Genomic DNA, 22,732 nt, shown 5'->3' with positions numbered 1-22,732 from the left:
AGACTGGCTGAATGGATAAAAAACAAGACCCATATATATGCTGTCTACAAGAGACCCACTTCACCTAGGGACACATACAGACTGAAAGTGAGGGGATGAAAAAGATATTCCATGCAAATGGAAATCAAAAGAAAGCTGGAGTAGCAATACTCATATCACAGAAACAAGGCTTTAAAATAAAGACTATTACAAGAGACAAAGAAGGACACTACATAATGATCAAGGGATCAATCCAAAAAGAAGATAAGACACTTGAAAATATTTATGCATCCAATATAGGAGTACCTCAATACATAAGGCAAATGCTAAGAGCCATAAAAGGGGAAATTGACAGTAACACAATCATAGTAGGGGCCTTTAACACCCCACTTACATCAATGTACAGATCATCCAAAATGAAATTAAATAAGAAAACATAAGCTTTAAATGATACATTAACCAAGATAGACAGTTAATATCTATAGGATATTCCATACAAAAACAACAGAATATGCTTTCTTCTTAAGGGCTCATGGAACATTCTCCAGGTTAGATCATATCTTGGGTCACAAATCAGGCCTTGGTAAATTTAAGAAAATTGAAATTATATTAAGTATCTTTTCTGACAACAATGCTATGACACTAGATATCAATTATAGGAAGAAAACTGTAAAAAATACAAACACATGGAGGCTAAGCAATATGCTACTAAATAATCAAGAGATCCCTGAAGAAATCAAAGAGGAAATTTAAAAATACCTAGAAAGAGATGACAATGAAAAAACGATGACCCAAAACCTATGGGATGCAGCAAAGGCATTCTAAGAGGGAAGTTTATAGTAATACATTCCCCCTCAAGGAACAAGAAAAATATCAAATAAACAACCTACCCTTACACCTAAAGTAATTGGAGAAAGAAGAACAAAAAAACCCCCAAAGTTAGCAGAAGGAAAGAAATAAAAATCAGATCAGATATGAAAAAGGAATGAGGGAAACAATAGCAAAGATCAATAAAATTAAAAGCTGGTTCTTTGAGAAGGTAAACAAAATTGACCAATTAGTAGCCAGTCTCATCAAGAAAAAAAGGGGAAAGACTCAAATCAACAGTTAGAAATGAAAAAGAAGTAACAACTAACACTGCAGAAATACAAAGGATCATGAGAGATTACTACAAGCAACTCTATGCCAATAAAAGTGACAACCTGGAAGAAATGGACAAATTCTTAGAAAAGCAAACCTTCTGAGACTGAACCATGAAGAAACAGAAAATATAAACAGATCAGTCACAAGCACTTGAGACTGTGATTAAAATCTTCCAAAAAACAAAAGCCCAGGACCAGATGGCTTCACCGGCGGATTCTATCAAACATTTACAGAGGAGCTAACACCTATCTTTCTCAAACTCTTCCAAAATATAGCAGAGGGAGGAACACTCCAAAACTCATTCTACGAGGCCACCATCCCCATGATACCAAAACCAGACAAAGATGTCACAAAAAAAGAAAATTACAGACCAGAATTACTAATGAACATAGATGCAAATATACTCAACAAAATACTAGCAAACAGAATCCAACAGCACATTAGAAGAATCATACACCATGATCAAGTGGGGTTTATCCCAGGAATGCAAGTATTCTTCAATATACGCAAATCAATCAATGTGATAAATCATATTAACAAACCGACGGATGAAAACCATGATAAACTCAATACATGGAGAAAAAGCTTTCAACAAAATTCAACACCGATTTAAGATAAAAACTCTCCAGAAAGTGGGCACAGAGGGAATCCACCTCCACATAACAAAGGCCATATATGACAAAGCCACAGCCAACTTCATTCTCAATGGTGAAAAACTGAAACCATTTCCTCTAAGATCAGGAACAAGACAAGGTTGCCCACCATCACCGCTATTATTCAACATAGTTTTGGAAGTTTTAGCCACAGCAATCAGACAAGAAAAAGAAATAAAAGGAATCCAAATCGGAAAAGAAGAAGTAAAGCTGTCACTGTTTGCAGATGACATGATACTATACATAGAGAATCCTAAAGATGCTACCAGAAAACTACTAGAGCTAATCAATGAATTTGGTACAGCAGCAGTATACAAATTGAATGCACAGAAATCTCTTCCATTACTATACATTAATGATGAAAAATCTGAAACAGAAATTAAGGAAACACTCCTATTTACCACTGCAACAAAAAGAATAAAATACCTAGGAATAAACCTGCCTAAGGAGACAAAAGACCTGTATGCCAAAAACTATAATACCCTGATGAAAGAAATTAAAGGTGATACAAACAGATGGAGAGATATACCATGTTCTTGGATTGGAAGAATCAACATTGTGAAAATGACTCTACTACCCAAAGCAATCTACAGATTCAATGCAATTCCTAGAAAACTAACAATGGCATTTTTCACAGAAACAGAACAAAAAATTTCACAATTTGTATGGAAACACAAATTATCATGAAAAGCCAAAGGAATCTTGAGAAAGAAAAATGGAGTGGGAGGAATCAGGCTCCCTGACTTCGGACTACACTACAAAGCTACAGTAATCAAAACAATATGGAACTGGCACAAAAACAGAGATATAGATCAATGGTACAGGATAGAAAACCCAGATATAAACTCGCCCACATATAGTCACCTAATTTACGACAAAGGAGGCAAGAACATACAATGGAGAAAAGATAGCCTCTTCAATAAGTGGCCCTGGGAAACTGGACAGCTACATGTAAAAGAATGAAATTAGAACACCCCTAACACCATACACAAAAATAAACTCAAAATGGATTAAAGACCTAAATGTAAGACTGGATACTATAAAACTCTTGGAGCAAAACATAGGCCGAACACACTATGACATTAACTGCAGCAAAATCTCTCCTGATCCAGCTCATAATGAAAATAAAAACAAAAATAAACAAATGGGACCTCATTAAACTTAGAAGCTTCTTCACAGCAAAGGAAACCATAAACAAAAGACAACCCTCAGAATGGGAAAATATTTGCAAATGAAGACACCAACAAGGGATTAATCTCCAAAATATACAAACAGCTCATGCAGCTCAGTATCAAAAAAAACCAAACAAGCCAGTCAAAAAATGGTCAGAAGATCTAAATAGACATTTCTCCAAAGACATACAGATGGCCAAGATGCCAATGAAAGATTGTGAACATCACTAATTATCAGAAAAATGCAAATCAAAACTGCAATGAGGTATCACCTCACACCAGTCAGAAAATCAGAAAATCTACAAACAATAAATGCTGGAGAGGGTGGGGAGGAAAGGGAACTCTCTTGCACTGTTGGTGGGAATGTAAACTGATATAGCAAATATGGAGAACAGTATGAAGCTTCCTTGAAAAACTAAAACTGTAGCTACCATATGATCCAGAAATCCCAATCCTGGGCATATATCCAGAGAAAACATTAATTCAAAAAGATATATGCACCCCATGCTCATTGCAGCACTATTTACAAGAGCCAGGACATGGAAGCAACCTAAATGTCCACCAACAGAGGGATGGGTAAAGAAGATTGGTACATACATGCAATGTATAAAAAGGAACAAAATAATGCCATTTGCAGCAACGTGGATGGACCTAGAGATTGTCATACTGAGTGAAGTCAGACAGAGAGAGACAAATACATGACATCGCTTATATGTGGAATCTAAAAACATGGTATAAATGATGTTATTCACAAACAGAAAAAGAGTCACAGATGCAGAAAGCAAACATATGGTTACCAGGGGGAAAGGGAGGAAGGATAAACTGGGAGATTGGGATTGATATACAGACACTACCATATATAAAATACATAACTAATAAGGGCCTAGTGTATAGCATAGGAAACTCTACTCAATACTCTGTAACGACCTATACAGGTAAATAATATATAAAAGAGTGGACATATGTATGTATAGCTGACTCACTTTGCTGTATACCTGAAACTAACAGAACACTGTAAATCAACTATGTTCCAATAAAAATTATTTTTAAAAATTAAAAAAAAAATCAGTGGACTCTGAGTAAAACATTAGTCTGCATAACGTGGGTGGGCTTTATCCAATCAGATGTATGTTCTTGGGCATCACCCATTTGGGAAACTCATTCTGAGTCCTCCCTGCTATGTCTCTGGATGCTAGTAATGAGTTACATGAAGAAAATCTTTCAAAGCAAGCTTCAGGAACTTTAGGGCAGCAGAGCCTACTAGTTCTCTCACTGGATAAGGATAGCCCAATTTATCTGGGGACTTTAACTACTTGTTGTAAGAGTTTTCAATATTTGTTTGCACCAAGTATTTCACACATTTTATACATGTTCTGAAGTGTTTTATAAAAGGCCTCAAAAGAAATGTGAAATAATACTACACTGAGAAATTTCTCCTATAATACTGACAAAAACACTAAGGTTTGACAACACATGCTGTTAGTAAAGTTCTGGAAAACAGAATCACCTGTATCAGTGATGGAAATCCAAAATGGTGCAATATCTAACTATACAGCAAACGCATTTGCCATTTGGCCCAGAAATTCCTCTTTCAGGAAATCATCCTGAAAAGATATATGTGTAAAACCTTAAGTAAAAAGCTGACGGGAAATGTTATAAATGCATGCATCAGATTGACAATACAAAACCCCAGTGAGTAGCTTCACACCAAGAAAAGAGACAACCAGCCCCTTAGCAGAAGTGACCCAGGAGGACACAGCCACAGCACATACAGAAGCACCCTAGCAGGCATCTGAGCATCTGGATGTGGGCAGGGTTTTACAGAGTAAAATTACAGAACGGGTACTGGTGCACCGGGAAGCATCACAAAGATGGACAAAATGAGTAACAAAACCAGTAGCTGATGTTGAAAATGAAGCTTGATTTGCTTAAGAGAAAAACAATTTTACATGCTGTGCTAACTGACTATAGATAATTAAAGAACTCCTTTTGTAGATCCAAATCAGAGGAGAATGAACACAATGCTGGGTAATGGTCAGGGAAGCAAAAGAAGACGATTAGTTTAAAAGACTTCGGATCAGATCAAGATGACATAGAAGACACAATCCTGCATCCCCCCACAGAGATCAACAATGAGTTATCTAGGAATAAAACAGCTCTGGGAGAGCTCTGGGTTCCATTGAGACACTTCAGCAACACAGTGAAACAAAAACCCTGAGAATAACTGCACAAAAAGGGAATGAAGAACAGCCTCATTTTATCTGCTGGTCCCCTTCCCCAGGCAGCACTATTTAGCATCAGGTGAGAACCACTCAGCTATAAAGAGTTCCCCTTGCCAATAAAGGGACAGTGGGTAAGCAACCACCTTACCCTGCTTACTAGGGCATGAGAGCAAGGACTCACTTTGGTTCACCCCACTGAGACATTGACAGACTGAGATGTAGAGAGATGGCTAAGAAGAAGGAAGAGCAGAGGTTTCCAACAGCAGGAGAAGCAACTGTGGTTCCCAGTAATCTGGCCTGCAGTGGACCTTACCACTGAAGAAATATATAGCCTGCTCAATTGCCACAGCTACCCTGCAGATTTCATCAGCCCCTTGCCATTGGTATTACTGTTTGTTGATGCCAGCCCTACCCTCCCTCCAGAGCCCAGGATCTGCACTCGTAGCCAGCCCAGGCCTCTGTAGCTGCGTGAATTACCAATACCATGCTGAGGCCCACCAGTATGCACATGCTTAGGACTGGCTTCTCCTGCTATTCATCTGAATGCTATGTGCCTGAACCCTCATCACCGGCCTCAACAAACAGCAGTACACACACCTGGGCAGTACACACACACATCTGTGCAGCCACAGGAGTGCACACCAACAACTAATACACCACAGCAGCTTGCGGGTCCGGATTCTGCCCTCTCTCCAGTCACTGGCCTGCAACACTGTACACCTGCAACTAGCTCCTCCAGCTGTGCACTTGCAAAATCCCAGTCCACCCCCAGCCACTGTCTCCACTGCCATGCCCTTCTGTCAAGAACCAGTAGACACAGTAGTGTACATCAACAGCCAGGGTCTTTGCAGCTGCCAGTGAGCCCACACTTGGCCCCAGTCCCTACCCTGGCCCCCACCAATAAATGTGTCTGGAAACAGCCACTGCTACTACATAGGCACCTGGGGCTGGCCCCACAGCCAAGTATATGCAAAACCACTGGTTCTAGCCACCACTGCTCTTTTCCCTTTTCTCTAGCCACTATACCCAGAGTAACTGCTGAAGACCTCAACAGCCATTGCAGCCACTACAGGACACCTGCAGTTGTCAATGCGGGGGACCTGAAAGCCTCTGCTAATGAGTCACCAAACCCTCCACATGTCTAGTCCAGGTATATGCCATGACAACTGGTGCGCCATACCACTAAACTATGGGTCAGAGCACTCTCCAACATGCTGTAAAGCATAAGGACATCCACTATGTTAAGGTCTTTCCAACTGAAGACACAGTCATAAATTGAACTTGAAACCATCAAGTCTGGAATAGGTGATGGCTTCTTCAGATGCACAGACACCTACACGAGGCACAGGGATCATGAAGAGTCATAACATTTTCTAAGGAAAACAGTAAAGTAATAGAGAACACAGTAAGAATACAATAATTCACCCAAAGAAACGGAGATTCAGGAATTACCAGAGAAATAATTCAAAATAATTATTCTAAAGATGACCACAGAGCTGCAAGAGAACATAGAAAATTAATAGTGCTTTCAGGAAAACAACACAAGCACAAAATAAGTTCAACAAGCAGATAGAAAGCATTAAAAAGAAATAAAGAATGAACTGAAGAATTCAATAGAGAGCTTCAATAACAGACTTGATAAGGAAGACAAGCAGAAGAAAGAATCAGGGACCTCCAAGACAGATCATTGGAAATTATCCATCCTGAGGAGCAAAAAGAAGGATGAATGAAAAGGAATTAAGAAAGCCTACAGGACCAATGGGATGACAATAAGAGAAACAATTTACACATCACTGGAGTCCCAGAAGGAGAAGAGCAGGAGAAAGGATTGTGGAAAGCTTATTTGAAGGAATAATGGCTGAGAAGTTCCCAAGCCTTGGAACAGATTTGGACACCAAAGTTCATAAAGCAATTAGGTCACTCCAAAATTCCAATCCAAAGTTTTTTTCTCCAAGAGTCATTATAATAAAACCCTCTAACATCAAAAACAATGTTAAGCCATCAAGAGAAAAATCATTCTCTCATACAAAGGAACCCGCATAAGGCTATGAGAGGATTTCTCAACAAAAACCTTACAGACCAGGAGAGAACAGAACGATATATTCAAAGGGCTGAAGCAAAAAACACTGCCAACCAAGAATGCTTTATCCAGCAAAGTTGTCCTTCAGAATTAAAGACAAAATAAAGCCATTCCTTATAAACAAAAGCTAAGGGAATTTATCACCACTAGACCTATCTCACAAGAAATCCTGGAAGGAGTTCTTCAAGTTAACACAAAAAGATGCTAATTGGTAACATGAAAATACATAAGACACAGGTAAAGCCATGTCTATATATTCAGTTTCAGAATATTCTAACACTTTAACATGGAGGCATGTTGACCACTTAATTCTAGTATATTGGTTGAAGGGCAAAAGAACTGAATACAGCTGGCATAACAATAACTTGTTAATGAATATAATTTTAAAAACAAGTGAAGTGTGATATCAAAAATATCAAATGGGTACGGGGGGTATCGAGGGTTGAGTTTTTGTATACAATCAAAATTAAGTTGTTATCAGCTTAAAATAGATTGTCATATCTTTAAGACATTTCATGTGAGCCTCTCACAAAACAAAACTCTGTAACAGATACCAACAAGTAAGAAGAAGAAAATCAGAGTACCAACTACAAAAATCATTAATTCACAAAGGAAGACAGCAAGAGAAAAAAGGAACAAAGAAACTTTTAAAACAGTCAGTAAAGAATGAACACATCATTGTGGCATGTGGGATCTTTAGTAACATCATGTGGAATCCTTAGCTGCAGCCTGCATGATGCAACTAAAAAAAAAAGAAGATTCCACATGCCACAGTGAAGATCTTGCATGTGGCAAGGAAGATCCCGAGTGCCACGACTAAGACCCGGCACAGCCAAATAAATAAATCTTTTCTTTTAAAAAAAAGAAGAATTGGGCTTCCCTGGTGGTGCAGTGGTTGAGAGTCTGCCTGCCGATGCAGGGGACATGGGTTCGTGCCACGGTCCGAGAAGATCCCACATGCCGCGGAGCGGCTGGGCCCGTGAGCCATGGCCGCTGAGCCTGTGCGTCCGGAGCCTGTGCTCCGTAACGGGAGAGGCCACAACAGTGAGAGGCCCGCGTACCACAAAAAAACAATAATAATAAAAAAAAGAAAAAAAGAAGAATTAACATGTCAGCAATAACTCCTTACATATCAATAATTCTTTTAAATGTAAATGGGCTAAATGCGCCAATCAAAAGGCATAGAGTGGCTAGATGGATAAATAAACAAACCAACGTATATGCTGCCTACAAGGGACTCACTTCTGATTCAAGGACACAAATAGGCTCAAAGTGAGGGGATGAAAAGATACTCCAAGCAAGTAAAGAGCAAAATACTTACAACAGACAATATGGACTTCAAGCTAAAAACAGGAAGAAGAATCAAAGAAGGTCAAATAATGTAAGGTTTATAATTACATTATAATAATATAATTATAAAGGGTCAATTCGTCAAGAAGATACAACAATATTAAATATATACGAATCCAATATTAGAGCTAAATATATTAAGCAAATACTAACAAATCTGAAGGGAGTAATAAACAACGATCCAGCAATGGTACGAGACTTTAATACCCTGCTTTCAACAATAGATAGGGTTTCCCTGGTGGCACACTGGTTAAGAATCCACCTACCAATGCAGGGAACACGGGTTCGAGCTCTGGTCCAGGAAGATCTCACATGCCTTGGAGCAACTGTGTCCCTGCACTACAACTACTGAGCCTGTGCATTAGAGCTCACGAGCCACAACTACTTAGCCTGCATGCCACAACTACTGAAGCCCACACGCCTAGAGCCCATGCCCCACAACAAGAGAAGCCACCACAATGAGAAGCCCACGCACCACAATGAAGAGTAGGCCCCACTTGCTGCAACTAGAGAAAGCCCACAGCAGCAACAAAGATCCAACACAGCCAAAAATAAATAAATAAAATAAATAATTTTAAATATCACCAATAAAGCATAAAAAAAGGGATAGATCATCCAGACAGAAAATCAAGTTGAACTGTAGACAAAATGGACCTAACAGGACATTCCATCCAACAGCAACAGAATACCCTTCTCCTCAAGAACACATGGAATATTCCCCAGGACAGATCATGTGTTAGGTCACAAAACTATCTTTAAGAAATCTTAAAATCTTATCCTTAATCTTAAAAGACTGACATTACACCAAGTATCTTCTCTGATCACAAATATAAAACAAGATATCAATGACAGGAGAGAAACTGGAAAATTCACAAATATGTGGAAATTAAATAATACACACCTGAAAAACCAATGGCTCAAAGATGAAATCAAAAAGGAAATTTAAAAACATCTTGAAACAAATTTAAGTGTAAACACAACATACTAAAATCTATGGGATGCTGCAAAAGCAGTTGTAAGAGGGAAGTTTAAAGGCAATAAACACCATATATTATGAGGGGAGAAAAAGGTCTCAAAAAAAATTACTTTTACACCTCAGGGGAAGAGTAAAACAAACTAAGCCCAAACTTAGCAGAAAGAGGAAATAAAGATCAGAGAAGAAATAAATGAAGTACAAATTAGAGAAAATTTTTAAAAATCAACAAAACTGTGTGTTTTTTTTAAAGATAAAATTTTAGCTAGACTTACCAAGAAAAAAAAGACAGAGAAGACTCAAAAAAATTATGAATGAAAATGAAGACACATAAAAAGGATTATAAAAAGCTACTAATAATTATATGTCAGCAAGTGAACAACCTACAAGAAATGGGAAAATTCCTAGAAACATAAAACCTAACAAGAGTGAATCATGAAGAAATAGAAAATGTAAACAAACCGATAACAATAAGGAGACTGAATCAAAATCTCTCAATAAAGAATAGTCCAGGTCCAGAAGGCTTCATGGCTAAACTCCAGCAAACATTTGAAGAAGAATGAATATATATCCCTCTCAAACTCTTCCCAAAAATTAAAGAGGAGGGAACACTCCAAAACTTATTTTACTAAGTCAGCATTACCCTGGCATTACCAAAGCTACCTAGATAAGGTTACTACAAGAAAAGAAATCAGCAGACCAATATCCCTGATAAATATAAATGCAAACATTCTCAACAAAATACTAACAAACAGAATTCAACAATACTTTAAAAGGGTCATACACCTTGATCAAATGGCATTAGTTCCTGGGATGTTGGCATATTTCAACATATATAAATCAATCCATAGATTACACAATAATAGAATGAAGGATAAAAGTCATATAAAGTGGATGATTGTGGAAGAGTAAGACGCGGAGATCACCTTCCTCCCCACAGATACATAAGAAATACATCTACACGTGGAACAAGTCCAACAGAATACCTACTGAACGCTGGCAGAAGACCTCAGACCTCCCAAAAGGCAAGAACCCCCGCCACGTACCTGGGTAGGGCAAAAGAAAATACTAAACAGAGACAAAAGGAATAGGGACGGTACCTGCACCAGTAGGAGGGAGCTGTGAAGGAGGAAAGGTTTCCACACAATAGGAAACTGCTTCGTGTGCGGAGACTGCGGGTGGCGGAGAGGGGAGCTTCGAAGCTGCGGAGGAGAGCACAGCAACAGGGGTGCAGAAGGCAAAGCGGGGAGATTCCCGCACAGAGGATCAGGGCCGACCGGCACTCACCAGCCCGAGAGGCTTGTCTGCTCACCCGCAGGGGCAGGCAGGGCTCGGAGTTGAGTCTCTGGCTTTGGTCGGAGCGCCGGGAGAGGACTGGGGTTGGCGGCGTGAACACAGCCTGAAGGGGTTAGTGCACCACGGCTAGCCCGGACAGAGTCCAGGAAAAGGTCTGGAGCTGCCGAAGAAGCAAGAGACTTTTTCTTCCCTCTTTGTTTCCTGGTGCGCGAGGAGTGGGGATTAAGAGCGCTGCTTAAAGGACCTCCAGAGACAGGCACGAGCCGCAGCTAAAAGTGCGGACCCCAGAGACGGGCAGGAGACGCTAAGGCTGCTGCTGCCGCCACCAAGAAGCCTGTGTGCGAGCCCAGGTCACTATCCACACCCCCCTTCCGGGGAGCCTGTGCAGCCCGCCACTACCAGGTCCCCGGGATCCAGGGACAACTTCCCCGGGAGAACGCACAGCGCGCCTCAGGCTGGTGCAAGGTCACACCGGACTCTGCTGCCGCAGGCTCGCCCCACACTCCATACCCCTCCCTCCCCACGGCTTGAGTGAGCTGGAGCCCCTGAAGCAGCGGCTCCTTTAACCCCGTCCTGTCTGAGCAAAAAACAGACGCCCTCCGGCAACCTACACGCAGAGGCGGGGCCAAATCCAAAGCTGAGCCCCTGGGAGCTGGGAGAACAAATAAGAGAAAGGGAAATCTCTCCCAGCAGCCTCAGGAGCAGCGGATTAAAGCTCCACAATCAACCTGATGTACCTGCATCTGTGGAATACATGAATAGACAGCAAATCATCCCAAATTGAGACGGTGGACTTTGAGAGCAAGATTTATTATTTTTTCCCTTCTCCTCTTTTTGTGAGTGTGTATGTGTATGCTTCTGTGTGAGATGTTGTCTGTATAGCTTTGCTTCCACCATTTGTCCTAGGGTTCTATTCGTCCGTATTTTTTTTCCTAATAATTATTTATTTTAATAACTTTATTTTATTTTACTTTATTTTATTTTACTTTATCTTCTTTCTTTCTATTTTCTTTCCTTCCCTCCTTCCTTCCTTCCCTCCTTCCTATCTTCCACCATCTGTCCCTCCCTCCTTTCTTTCATTCTTTCTTCCTTTCTTTCTTTCTTCCTTCCTTCCTTCCTTTTCTTTCTTTCTTCCTACTTCTACTAATTCTTTCTCTCTACTTTTTCTCGCTTTTATTCTGAGCTGTGTGGATGAAAGGCTCTTGGTGCTGCAGCCAGGAGCCAGTGCTGTGCCTCCGAGGTGGGAGAGCCAACTTCAGGGCCCTGGTCAACAAGAGACCTCCCAGCTCCTCATAATATCAAATGCGAAATCTCCCAGACATCTCCATCTCAATGCTAGCACCCAGGTTCACTCAACGACCAGCAAGCTACAGTGCTGGACACCCTATGCCAAACAACTAGCAAGACAGGAACACAACCCCACCCATTAGCAGAGAGGCTGCCTAAAATCATAATAAGTCCACAGACACCCCAAAACACACCACCAGATGTGGATCTGCCCACCAGAGAGACAAGGTCCAGCCTCATCCACCAGAACACAGGCACTAGTCCCCTCCACCAGGAAGCCTACAAACCCACTGAACCAACCTTAGCCATGGGGACAGACAGCAAAAACAAAGGGAACTACGAACCTGCAGCCTGCAAAAAGAAGACCCCAAACACGGTAAGATAAGCAAAATGAGAAGACAGAAAGACACACAACAGATGAAGGAGCAAGATAAAAACCCACCAGACTTAACAAATGAAGAGGAAATAGGCAGTCTACCTGAAAAAGAATTCAGAATAATGATAGTAAAGATGATCCAAAATCTTGGAAATAGAATAGACAAAATGAAAGAAACATTTAACAAGGACCTAGAAGAACTAAAGATGAAACAGGCAATGATGAACACCACAATAAATGAAATGAAAAATACTCTAGAAGGGATCAATAGCAGAATAACTGAGGCAGAAGAACGGATAAGTGACCTGCAAGATATAATAGTGGAAATAACTACTGCACAGCAGAATAAAGAAAAAACAATGAAAGGAACTGAGGACAGTCTCAGAGACCTCTGGGACAACATTAAATGCACCAAAATTCGAATTATAGGGGTTCCAGAAGAAGAAGAGAAAAAGAAAGGGACTGAGAAAATATTTGAAGAGATTATAGCTGAAAACTTCCCTAATATGGGAAAGGAAATAGTTAATCAAGTCCAGGAAGCACAGAGAGTCCCATACAGGATAAATCCAAGGAGAAATATGCCAAGACACATATTAATCAAACTGTCAAAAATTAAATACAAAGAAAGCATATTAAAAGCAGCAAGGGAAAAACAACAAATAACACACAAGGGAATCCCTATAAGGTTAACAGCTGATCTTTCAGCAGAAACTCTGCAAGCCAGAAGGGACTGGCAGGACATATTTAAAGTGATGAAGGAGAAAAAACTACAACCAAGATTACTCTACCCAGCAAGGATCTCATTCAGATTTGATGAAGAAATTAAAACCTTTACAGACAAGCAAAAGCTGAGAGAGTTCAGCACCACCAGACCAGCTTTACAACAAATGCTAAAGGAACGTCTCTAGGCAAGAAACACAAGAGAAGGAAAAGACCAACAATAATGAACCCAAAACAATTTAAAAAGTGGGAATGGGAACATACATATCGATAATTACCTGAAATATAAATGGACTAAATGTTCCCACCAAAAAACACAGATTGGCTGAATGGATACAAAAACAAGACCCACATATAAGCTGTGTAACGGAGACCCACTTCAGACCTAGAGACACATACAGACTGAAAGTAAAGGGATGGAAAAAGATATTCCATGCAAATGGAAACCAAAACAAAACTGGAGTAGCAATTCTCGTATCAGACAAAATAGACTTTAAAATAAAGACTATTAGAAGAGACAAAGAAGGACACTACATAATGATCAAGGGATCGATCCAAGAAGAAGATATAACAATTGTAAATATTTATGCACCCAACACAGGAGCACCTCAATACATAAGGCAAATACTAACAGCCATAAAAGGGGAAATCGACATTAACACATTCATAGTAGGGAACTTTAACACCCCACTTTCACCAATGGACAGATCATCCAAAATGAAAATGAATAAAGGAAACACAAGCTTTAAATGACACATTAAACAAGATGGACTTGATATTTATAGGAAACTCCATCCAAAAACAACAGAATACACATTTTTCTCAAGTGCTCATGGAACCTTCTCCAGGATAGACCATATCTTGGGTCACAAATCAAGCCTCGGTAAATTTAAGAAAATTGTATCAAGTATCTTTTCTGACCACATGCTATGATACTAGATATCAATTACAGGAAACTGTGAAAAATACAAACACATGGAGGGTAAACAATACACTACTTAATAACGAAGTGATCACTGAAGAAATCAAAAAAATCAAAAAATACCTAGAAACAAATGACAATGGAGACACGATGACCCAACACCTATGGGATGCAGCAAAAGAGTTCTAAGAGGGAAGTTTATAGCAATACAAGCCCACCGTAAGAAACAGAAAACATCTCAAATAAACAACCAAACATTGCACCTAAAGCAATTAGAGAAAGAAGAACAAAAAAACCCTGAAGTTAGCAGAATGAAAGAAATCATAAAAATCAGATCAGAAATAAATGAAAAAGAAATGAAGGAAACGATAGCAAAGATCAATAAAACTAAAAGCTGGTTCTTTGAGAAGATAAACAAAATTGACAAACCATTAGCCAGACTCATCAAGAGAAAAAGGGAGAAGACTCAAATCAATAGAATTAGAAATGAAAAAGGAGAAGTAACAACTGACACTGCAGAAATACAAAAGATCATTGAGTGATTACTACAAGCAACTCTATGCCAATAAAACGGACAGCCTGGAAGAAATGGACAAATTCTTAGAAAGGCACAACCTGCCAAGACTGAATCAGGAAGAAATAGAAAATATGAACAGACAAATCACAAGCACTGAAATTGAAACTGTGATTAAAAATCTTCCAAAAAAAAAAAAACCCAGGACCAGATGGCTTCACAGGTGAATTCTATCAAACATTTAAAGAAGAGCTAACACCTTTCCTTCTCAAACTCTTCCAAAATATAGCAGAAGGAGGAACACTCCCAAATTCATTCTACGAGGCCACCATCACCTTGATACCAAAACCAGACAAGGATGTCACAAAGAATGAAAACTACAGGCCAATATCATTGATGAACATAAATTCAAAAATCCTCAACAAAATACTAGCAAACAGAATCCAACAGCACATTAAAAGGATCATACACCATGATCAAGTGGGGTTTCTTCCAGGGTTGCAAGGATTCTTCAATATACACAAATCAATCAATGTGATACACCATATTAACAAATTGAAGGAGAAAAACCATATGATCATCTCAATAGATGCAGAGAAAGCTATTGACAAAATTCAACACCCATTTATGATAAAAACCCTGTAGAAAGTAGGCATAGAGGGAACTTTCCTCAACATAATGAAGGCCATATATGACAAACCCACAGCCAACATCATCCTCAATGGTGAAAAACCGAAAGCATTTCCACTAAGATAAGGAACAAGACAAGGTTGCCCACTCTCACCACTCTTACTTAACATAGTTTTGGAAGTTTTAGCCACAGCAATCAGAAAAGAAAAGGAAATAAAAAGAATACAAATCGGAAAGAAGTAAAGCTGTCACTGTTTGTAGATGAAATGACACTATACATAGAGAATCCTAAAGATGCTACCAGAAAACTACTAGAGCTAATCAATGAATTTGGTAAAGTAGCAGGATACAAAACTAATGCACGGAAACCTCTGGCATTCCTATACAATAATGATGAAAAATCTGAAAGTGAAATCAAGAAAACACTCCTATTTACCACTGCACCAAAAATAATAAAATATCTAGGAATAAACCTACCTAAGGAGACAAAAGACCTGTATGCAGAAAATTATAAGACACTGATGAAAGAACTTAAAAATGATACAAATAGATGGAGAGATATACCATGTTCTTGGATTGGAAGAATCAACATTGTGAAAATGACACTACTACCCAAAGCAATCTACAGATTCAATGCAATCCCTATCAAACTACCACTGGCATTTTTCACAGAACTAGAACAAAAAATTTCACAATGTGTATGGAAACACAAAAGACCCCGAATAGCCAAAGCAATCTTGAGAACGAAAAAGAGAGCTGGAGGAATCAGGCTCCCTGACTTCAGACTATACTACAAAGCTACAGTAATCAAGACAGTACGGTACTGGCACAAAAACAGAAAGATAGATCAATGGAACACGATAGAAAGCCCAGAGATAAACCCAGGCACATATGGTCACCTTATCTTTGATAAATGAGGCAGGAATGTACAGTGGAGAAAGGACAGCCTCTTCAATAAGTGGTGCTGGGATAACTGGACAGGTACATGAAAAAGTATGAGATTAGATCACTGTCTAACACCATACACAAAAATAAGCTCAAAATGGATTAAAGACCTAAATGTAAGGCTGGAAACTATCAATCTGTTAGAGGAGAACATAGGCAGAACATTCTATGACATAAATCACAGCAAGATCCTTTTTGACCCACCTCCTAGAGAAATGGAAATAAAAACAAAAATAAACAAATGGGACCAAATGAAACCTCAAATCTTTTGCACAGCAAAGGAAACCATAAACAAGACCAAAAGACAACCCTCTGAATGCGAGAAAATATTTGCAAATGAAGTAACTGACAAAGGAGTAATTTCCAAAATTTACAAGCAGCTCATGCAGCTCAATAACAAAAAAACAAAAAACCCAATCCAAAAATGGGCAGAACACCTAAATAGACATTTTTCCAAAGAAGATATACAGACTGCCAACAACCACATGAAAGAATGCTCAACATCATTAATCATTAGAGAAATGCAAATCAAAACTACAATGAGATATCATCTCACACCGGTCAGAATGGCCATCATCAAAAATTCTAGAAACAATAAATGCTGGAGAGGGTGTGGAGAAAAGGGAACAACCTTGCAATGCTGGTGGGAATATGAATTGGTACAGCTGCTATGGAGAACAGTATGGAGGTTCCTTTAAAAACTACAAATAGAACTACCATATGACCCAGCAATCTCACTACTGGGCATATACCCTTAGAAAACCGTAATTCAAAAAGAGTCATATACGAAAATGTTCATTGCAGCTATATTTACAATAGCCAGGAGATGGAAACAACCTAAGTGTCCATCATCGGATGAATGGATAAAGAAGATGTGGCACATATATACAGTGGAATGTTACTCAGCCATAAAAAGAAACGATATGGAGCTATTTGTAATGAGGTGGATAGACCTAGAGTCTGTCATACAGAGTGATGTAAGTCGGAAAGAGAAAGACAAATACCATATGCTAACAAATATATATGGAATTTAAGAAAAAAAATGTCATGAAGAACCTAGGGGTAAGACAGGAATAAAGACACAGAGCTACTAGAGAACAGACTTGAGGATATGGGGAGGGGGAAGGGTAAGCTGTGACAAAGTGAGACAGTGACATGGACATATATACACTACCAAGCGTACAACAGACAGCTAGTGGGAAGCAGTCGCATAGCACAGGGAGATCAGCTCAGTGCTTTGTGACCACCTAGAGGGGTGGGATAGGGAGGGTGGGAGGGAGAGAGATGCAAGAGGGAAGAGATATGGGAACATATGTATATGTATAACTCATTCATTTTGTTATAAAGCAGAAACTAACACACCATTGTAAAGCAACTATACCCCAATAAAGATGTTAAAATAAATAAATAAATAAATAAAAGCCATACAAAGTATTTGATAATTTTCAACATGTTTTCATGATAAACGTTCTCAACAAATTGGTTGTAGAAAGAACATACCTCAACATAATATAGGACATAACATGACAAATCCACAGCTAATACACTCAGGTGAAAGACTGAAAGAAACCTTTTCATCTAAGATGGTAAGAGGCATGCTCTAGCCACTTTTACCCAACACAGTACTGGAATTCCTAACCAGGGCAATTAGGCAAGAAAAGAAATTTCAAACTGGAAAGGAAGAAGTCTCTGTCTCCATGTGACATATGCCTGTATATGGAAAATCCTGAAGACCCCACCAACAAAACAGTCCTAATAAAAAAATTCAGCAAAGTTGCAGCATTCAGTGTCAAGGTACAAACATCAGTTGTGTTTCTACACACTACAATGAAATATCAGAAAGAGAAATAAAGAAAAAAAATCCATTCACAATAGCACTAAGACCAACAAAATACTAGGAATGAGTTTAACCAAGGAAGTGAAAGTTCTATACACTGAAACCTACAAGACAGTAATTAAAGAAATGAAAAACATGAATGAAAGGTTTCTCATGTCAATGATCAGAAGAGACAACACTGTTAAAATATCCATGCCATTCAAAGGCATCTATAGACTCTATGCAATCCCTATCAAAACTCCAAAGGCATTTTTCACAGAATTAGTAAAGAACAATTCTAAATGTGTAAAAAAGATCTCATAAAGCCAAAGCAATAATGAGAAAGAAGAAAGCCGGAGGAATCAAACTATCTGATTTTAAACTATACAACAAAACTATATTTATCAAAACAGTATGGTACTGATATAGACACATAGACCAATGTAGCCAAACTGAGAGCCCACTATAGGTTAAATTAATATTTGACAAGGCAGCCAAGAATATTCAAGGGGAAAGAAAATCTCTTCAATAAACGGTATTGGGAAAACTGGATATTCATATGCAGAACAGTGAAACTGGACACATATCTTACACCATTCACAAAAATTAACTTCAAACAGATTAAGGATTTAAATTAAATGTAAGACCTGCAAATGTAAAATTTCTCCAAGAGAACACAAGGAAAAAGTTCCTTGCCATTGGAATTAACACAAAATATATAAAAAACTCATACAATTCAATAGCAAAATAACAAACAATCCAATTTAAAAATAAGGGGAGATAGCTAGTGGGAGGTAGCCACATAGCACAGGGAGATCAGCTCAGTGCTTTGTGACCACCTAGAGGTGTGGGATAGGGAGGGTGGGAGGGAGACACAACAGGGAGGGGATATGGGGATATATGTATATGTATAGCTGATTCACTTTGTTATACAGTAGAAACTAACACACAATTGTGAAGCAATTATACTCTAATAAAGATGTAATAAATAAATAAATAAGAAAAGAAATTCAATTCCAACTGGCCTAAAACCAAAAAGGGAAATTACTGATTAAAAACTCATTTATTAAAAGTAAATAAATAGGGCTTCCCTGGTGGCGCAGTTGTTGGGGGTCCGCCTGCCGATGCAGGGGACATGGGTTCGTGCCCCGGTCCGGGAGGATCCCGCATGCTGCAGAGCAGCTGGGCCCCTGAGCCATGGCCGCTGGGCCTGCGCGTCCGGAGCCTGTGCTGTCCGAGACAGGAGAGGCCACAACAGTGAGAGGCCTGCGTACCACAAAAAAAAATAAATAAGGGGAGGATCTGAATAGACAGTTTCCTAAGAAGACCTACAGATGGCCAATAGGCACATGAAAATATGATTAATATCATTAAAACTCAAGTAAATTCAAATCAAAACCACAATGAGATACCACCTGACACCTGTCAGAATGGCTATCATCAAAATGATGAGAAATGCTGTTGGTGAGGATGTGGAGAAAAGGGAATTCTTGTACATTGTTGGTGGCAATACAACTACTACAGAAAACATAATGGAGGTTCTTCAAAAAAAATAAAAGTAGAGCTAACATATGATCCAGCATTTCTACTTCTTGGTATATATTACAAGGAAATGAAACCTCCATCAAATAATATGCACTCCCATATTCACTGCAGCATTATTCACAATAACCAAGTCACAGAAAGAACCTAATGATCCACTGACAGATGACTGGATAAAGATATACATACACACAGTGCAATATTATTCAGCCACTAAAAAGAATGGTACCTTACCATCTGTGATAACCTAAAGAGAGCTGGAGGCTTTATGCTAAGTGAAATAAGTCAGACAGAAAAGAAAAATATTGTATTATTTCACTTATATGTGGAATCTAAAAAAAAATTGAATTCACAGAAACAGAGAATAGAGTAGTGGTTACCAGGGACTAAAGGGTGGGGGAAATGTGGAGATGCTGGTCAAATGGTACGGACTTCCAGTTATAAGATGAATAAATTCCAGAGTTGTAATGTCCATAAAACAACAACAACAACAACCCCTCCCCCACAAAAGACAAATGACTCATAAACCCAACCAGTCTAGATAATTAAGAAAATTAATTTCAACCAAGTATTAAAGAACAGGACTTGACCTATGTTAATTACCTTTATATGACACTGAAATAATATATTTGTTGAACAGTGACATTTATCTTTTACCTTATAAACAACAATACTGCAGTCACATCTGACACAGGATTTTTGAATCTACATATTGGATGCAAAGAGTGGAATGCTTCTACATTTACCAATAATAGTAACCACATGGATTCCAACCATAAACTGAAAGCTATGTATTAGATGCTGCTGCTGTTATCAGAATGATTACCATTCACAAATCAATGAGAAACGTAGGCACAGAAAATGTGAAGTCTGTGCCCAAGTTCAGGAAATAAAGATAGGATATAAATCAAGAATAATTTCATCCAAAAAGTAAACCAGTAATGTTATCATTGGTAAAATAACGCTTGTTCATTAACTTAATATAGCTCACAAATTATAAGAAATTCATCCCCAAACTCTTAATAGGAATATAAGGAATATAATAGGAATAATTGTAAAGATGACTTCAGGAGGAAGACCTATAAACTATATTGTCAAATAGAACATTCTGTAATGATGGAAATGTTCTATTATTTGAGTTGTCCAATACAGTCATCATTAGCCTGGTGGTTCTCAACTGAGGGGTAATGTGTCCACCTAGGAGATATCTACCAGTACTGGAGAACATTTTTGGTTGTCACAATCAAGAGGTGCCACTGGTATCCAGTGGGGAGAACCCAGGGATGCTGCCAAATATCATACAATGGACAGCACATCCTCCATAAAATATCATAGGACAACTGAAAATGTCAATTGCGTTGAGGTAGAGAAAAGCTGAACTAACCACGTACAGCTAATAAGCACTTGAGTATGGCTAATGAGAAAGGAGAACTTAATTTTTAAATTAATGTACTTCTAATTAAGAAAATTTAATTTAATAATGATTATACAGCTTTATCTACATATATAAAGTATGTAGCTAGAGATAATGAGCATAATATAAAAATAAGGATCTTGTTTCTCAAGTATTTTAAAAGCTGAGCATCTTCAAAGAACAGATTCTGTGATTAGCATATACACACTACTAAATATAAAATTGATAACCAGCAAAGACCTACTGCATAGCACAGGGGACTATACTCAATATTATGTAATAACCTATAATGGAAAAGAATATATATGTATATGTATATACATAACAGAATCACTTTGCTGTATACCTGAAACTAACACAACACTGTAAATCAACTATACTCAATACAATTTTTTTTAATTTAGGGAAATAATGAGCATAAATAAAAGCATAAAAGTGAACACCCGTGAAGCTTTAGGACACATGTCCCGGCACCAAACAGGAAATCGCAGGGAAACTCTCCCTCTGTCACTGCAGGCCACTCACTCTTGCAGGGTCTCCACCCCCTTTTCTTTGTACTTCAGTTCTTGCTTCATCTGGGTCAGCTCTTGTTTTAATCTGCAAAGCTAAAGACAAATTACATTTTTTTTTCCACAAAAAGAAGCTGTGAGAAATGATTTCTTCAGTTGTTAGCATTGTCATCTAAGTTTCTGAATAGCTTGCAATTCACGGGGTCACCCAGTCTCTCCATGACCTCCCATCCCTGGCATATCAAACAGCCCTGGCAGAGGGGCTGGCTCGCTTAGACACAGAAGGCCCGGGTCACCAAACAGCTTTCTACCCATGTGGAGCCCTGGAACCGGCAACAATTTTCTTTTTCAAGGTATTGATTTACACATTGCAATGAGCAAACTTTGTCATACTTTTTTTCATCCTCTCTTCTGCTTACTACCCACAGATCTCACCTAGGAAACCCTGTTGCTCAAAGCATGGCTTCCCACTACCTGAAAGTCAGTCGCCTGCAGTGCTTATTTAAACAGGTGCTAGGACCCACTCCAGGCCTTGTTAAAACTCCACCTCCAGTTCCTTCAGAAGAAACCCCGCGTCTTTCCCCGGTCCCCCTGAGAAGGTCCCCCACACTCACTCCCCCTCTTCCATATCCAGTGACACACGTGTGGGGACGAATCGAGGACATGGTGACTGCACGGGACAGGGAGGGCTTGTAGACCCAGGGCAGCCCCTCCGAGCCCCTCGTGGAGGAGAGAGGCCCCTCCACCCACTTCTGGAGAAGCCTGCCGGTCCTGGAGCCTGGTGACAAAATGCCTTCCGAGCAAGGGGACAAAGGGCAATGCCCAGGAAGTGATTTTAAACCTAATGGTTCCCATGTCTTTTGTTCAACATCTTTGGGGCACCTGGCAGGCCTGCTCACACAGCACCCAGTGAAAATCGCAGGAAGGCTGACGTCTGGGATCTCGTAACAGGCGCAGCACCTGGTCACAGACTGGGGCGAGCTCATGTTTCTAAGATGCCGAGAAAAATCCCCACGCAGGTGTCTGATCGCTCCAGAGAGCAGGCATACTGACAGCCCTTCTGAACCATGCTGGCTGGGGTTGGGAGCCATCTCTGGCAGCCGAGCAAGCAGGGGACACTTAATTGTGGGCCGTTTGCTGGCAGGGAGCCCTGCCTCTTCCAGGGACAGCCAGCATGGTAATGAGACAG

The 22,732-nt window shown here is 39.3% G+C and overlaps 1 protein-coding gene across 1 annotated transcript in view; it reads right to left on the bottom strand.

The window, feature by feature from the left end:
* Positions 1-22,732, bottom strand: part of LOC115849998 (protein WWC3-like) — a 174,421-nt gene that overhangs the window by 104,293 nt on the left and 47,396 nt on the right. The window contains 1 exon segment of the mRNA XM_060293136.2: positions 21,560-21,639. Within this exon segment, the coding sequence (XP_060149119.1) occupies positions 21,560-21,639 (80 nt within the window).

The sequence above is a fragment of the Globicephala melas genome, chromosome Y, assembly GCF_963455315.2.
Source record: "Globicephala melas chromosome Y, mGloMel1.2, whole genome shotgun sequence".
Lineage (NCBI taxonomy): Eukaryota > Metazoa > Chordata > Mammalia > Artiodactyla > Delphinidae > Globicephala > Globicephala melas.
This window is presented reverse-complemented; position numbering and strand designations above follow the sequence as displayed.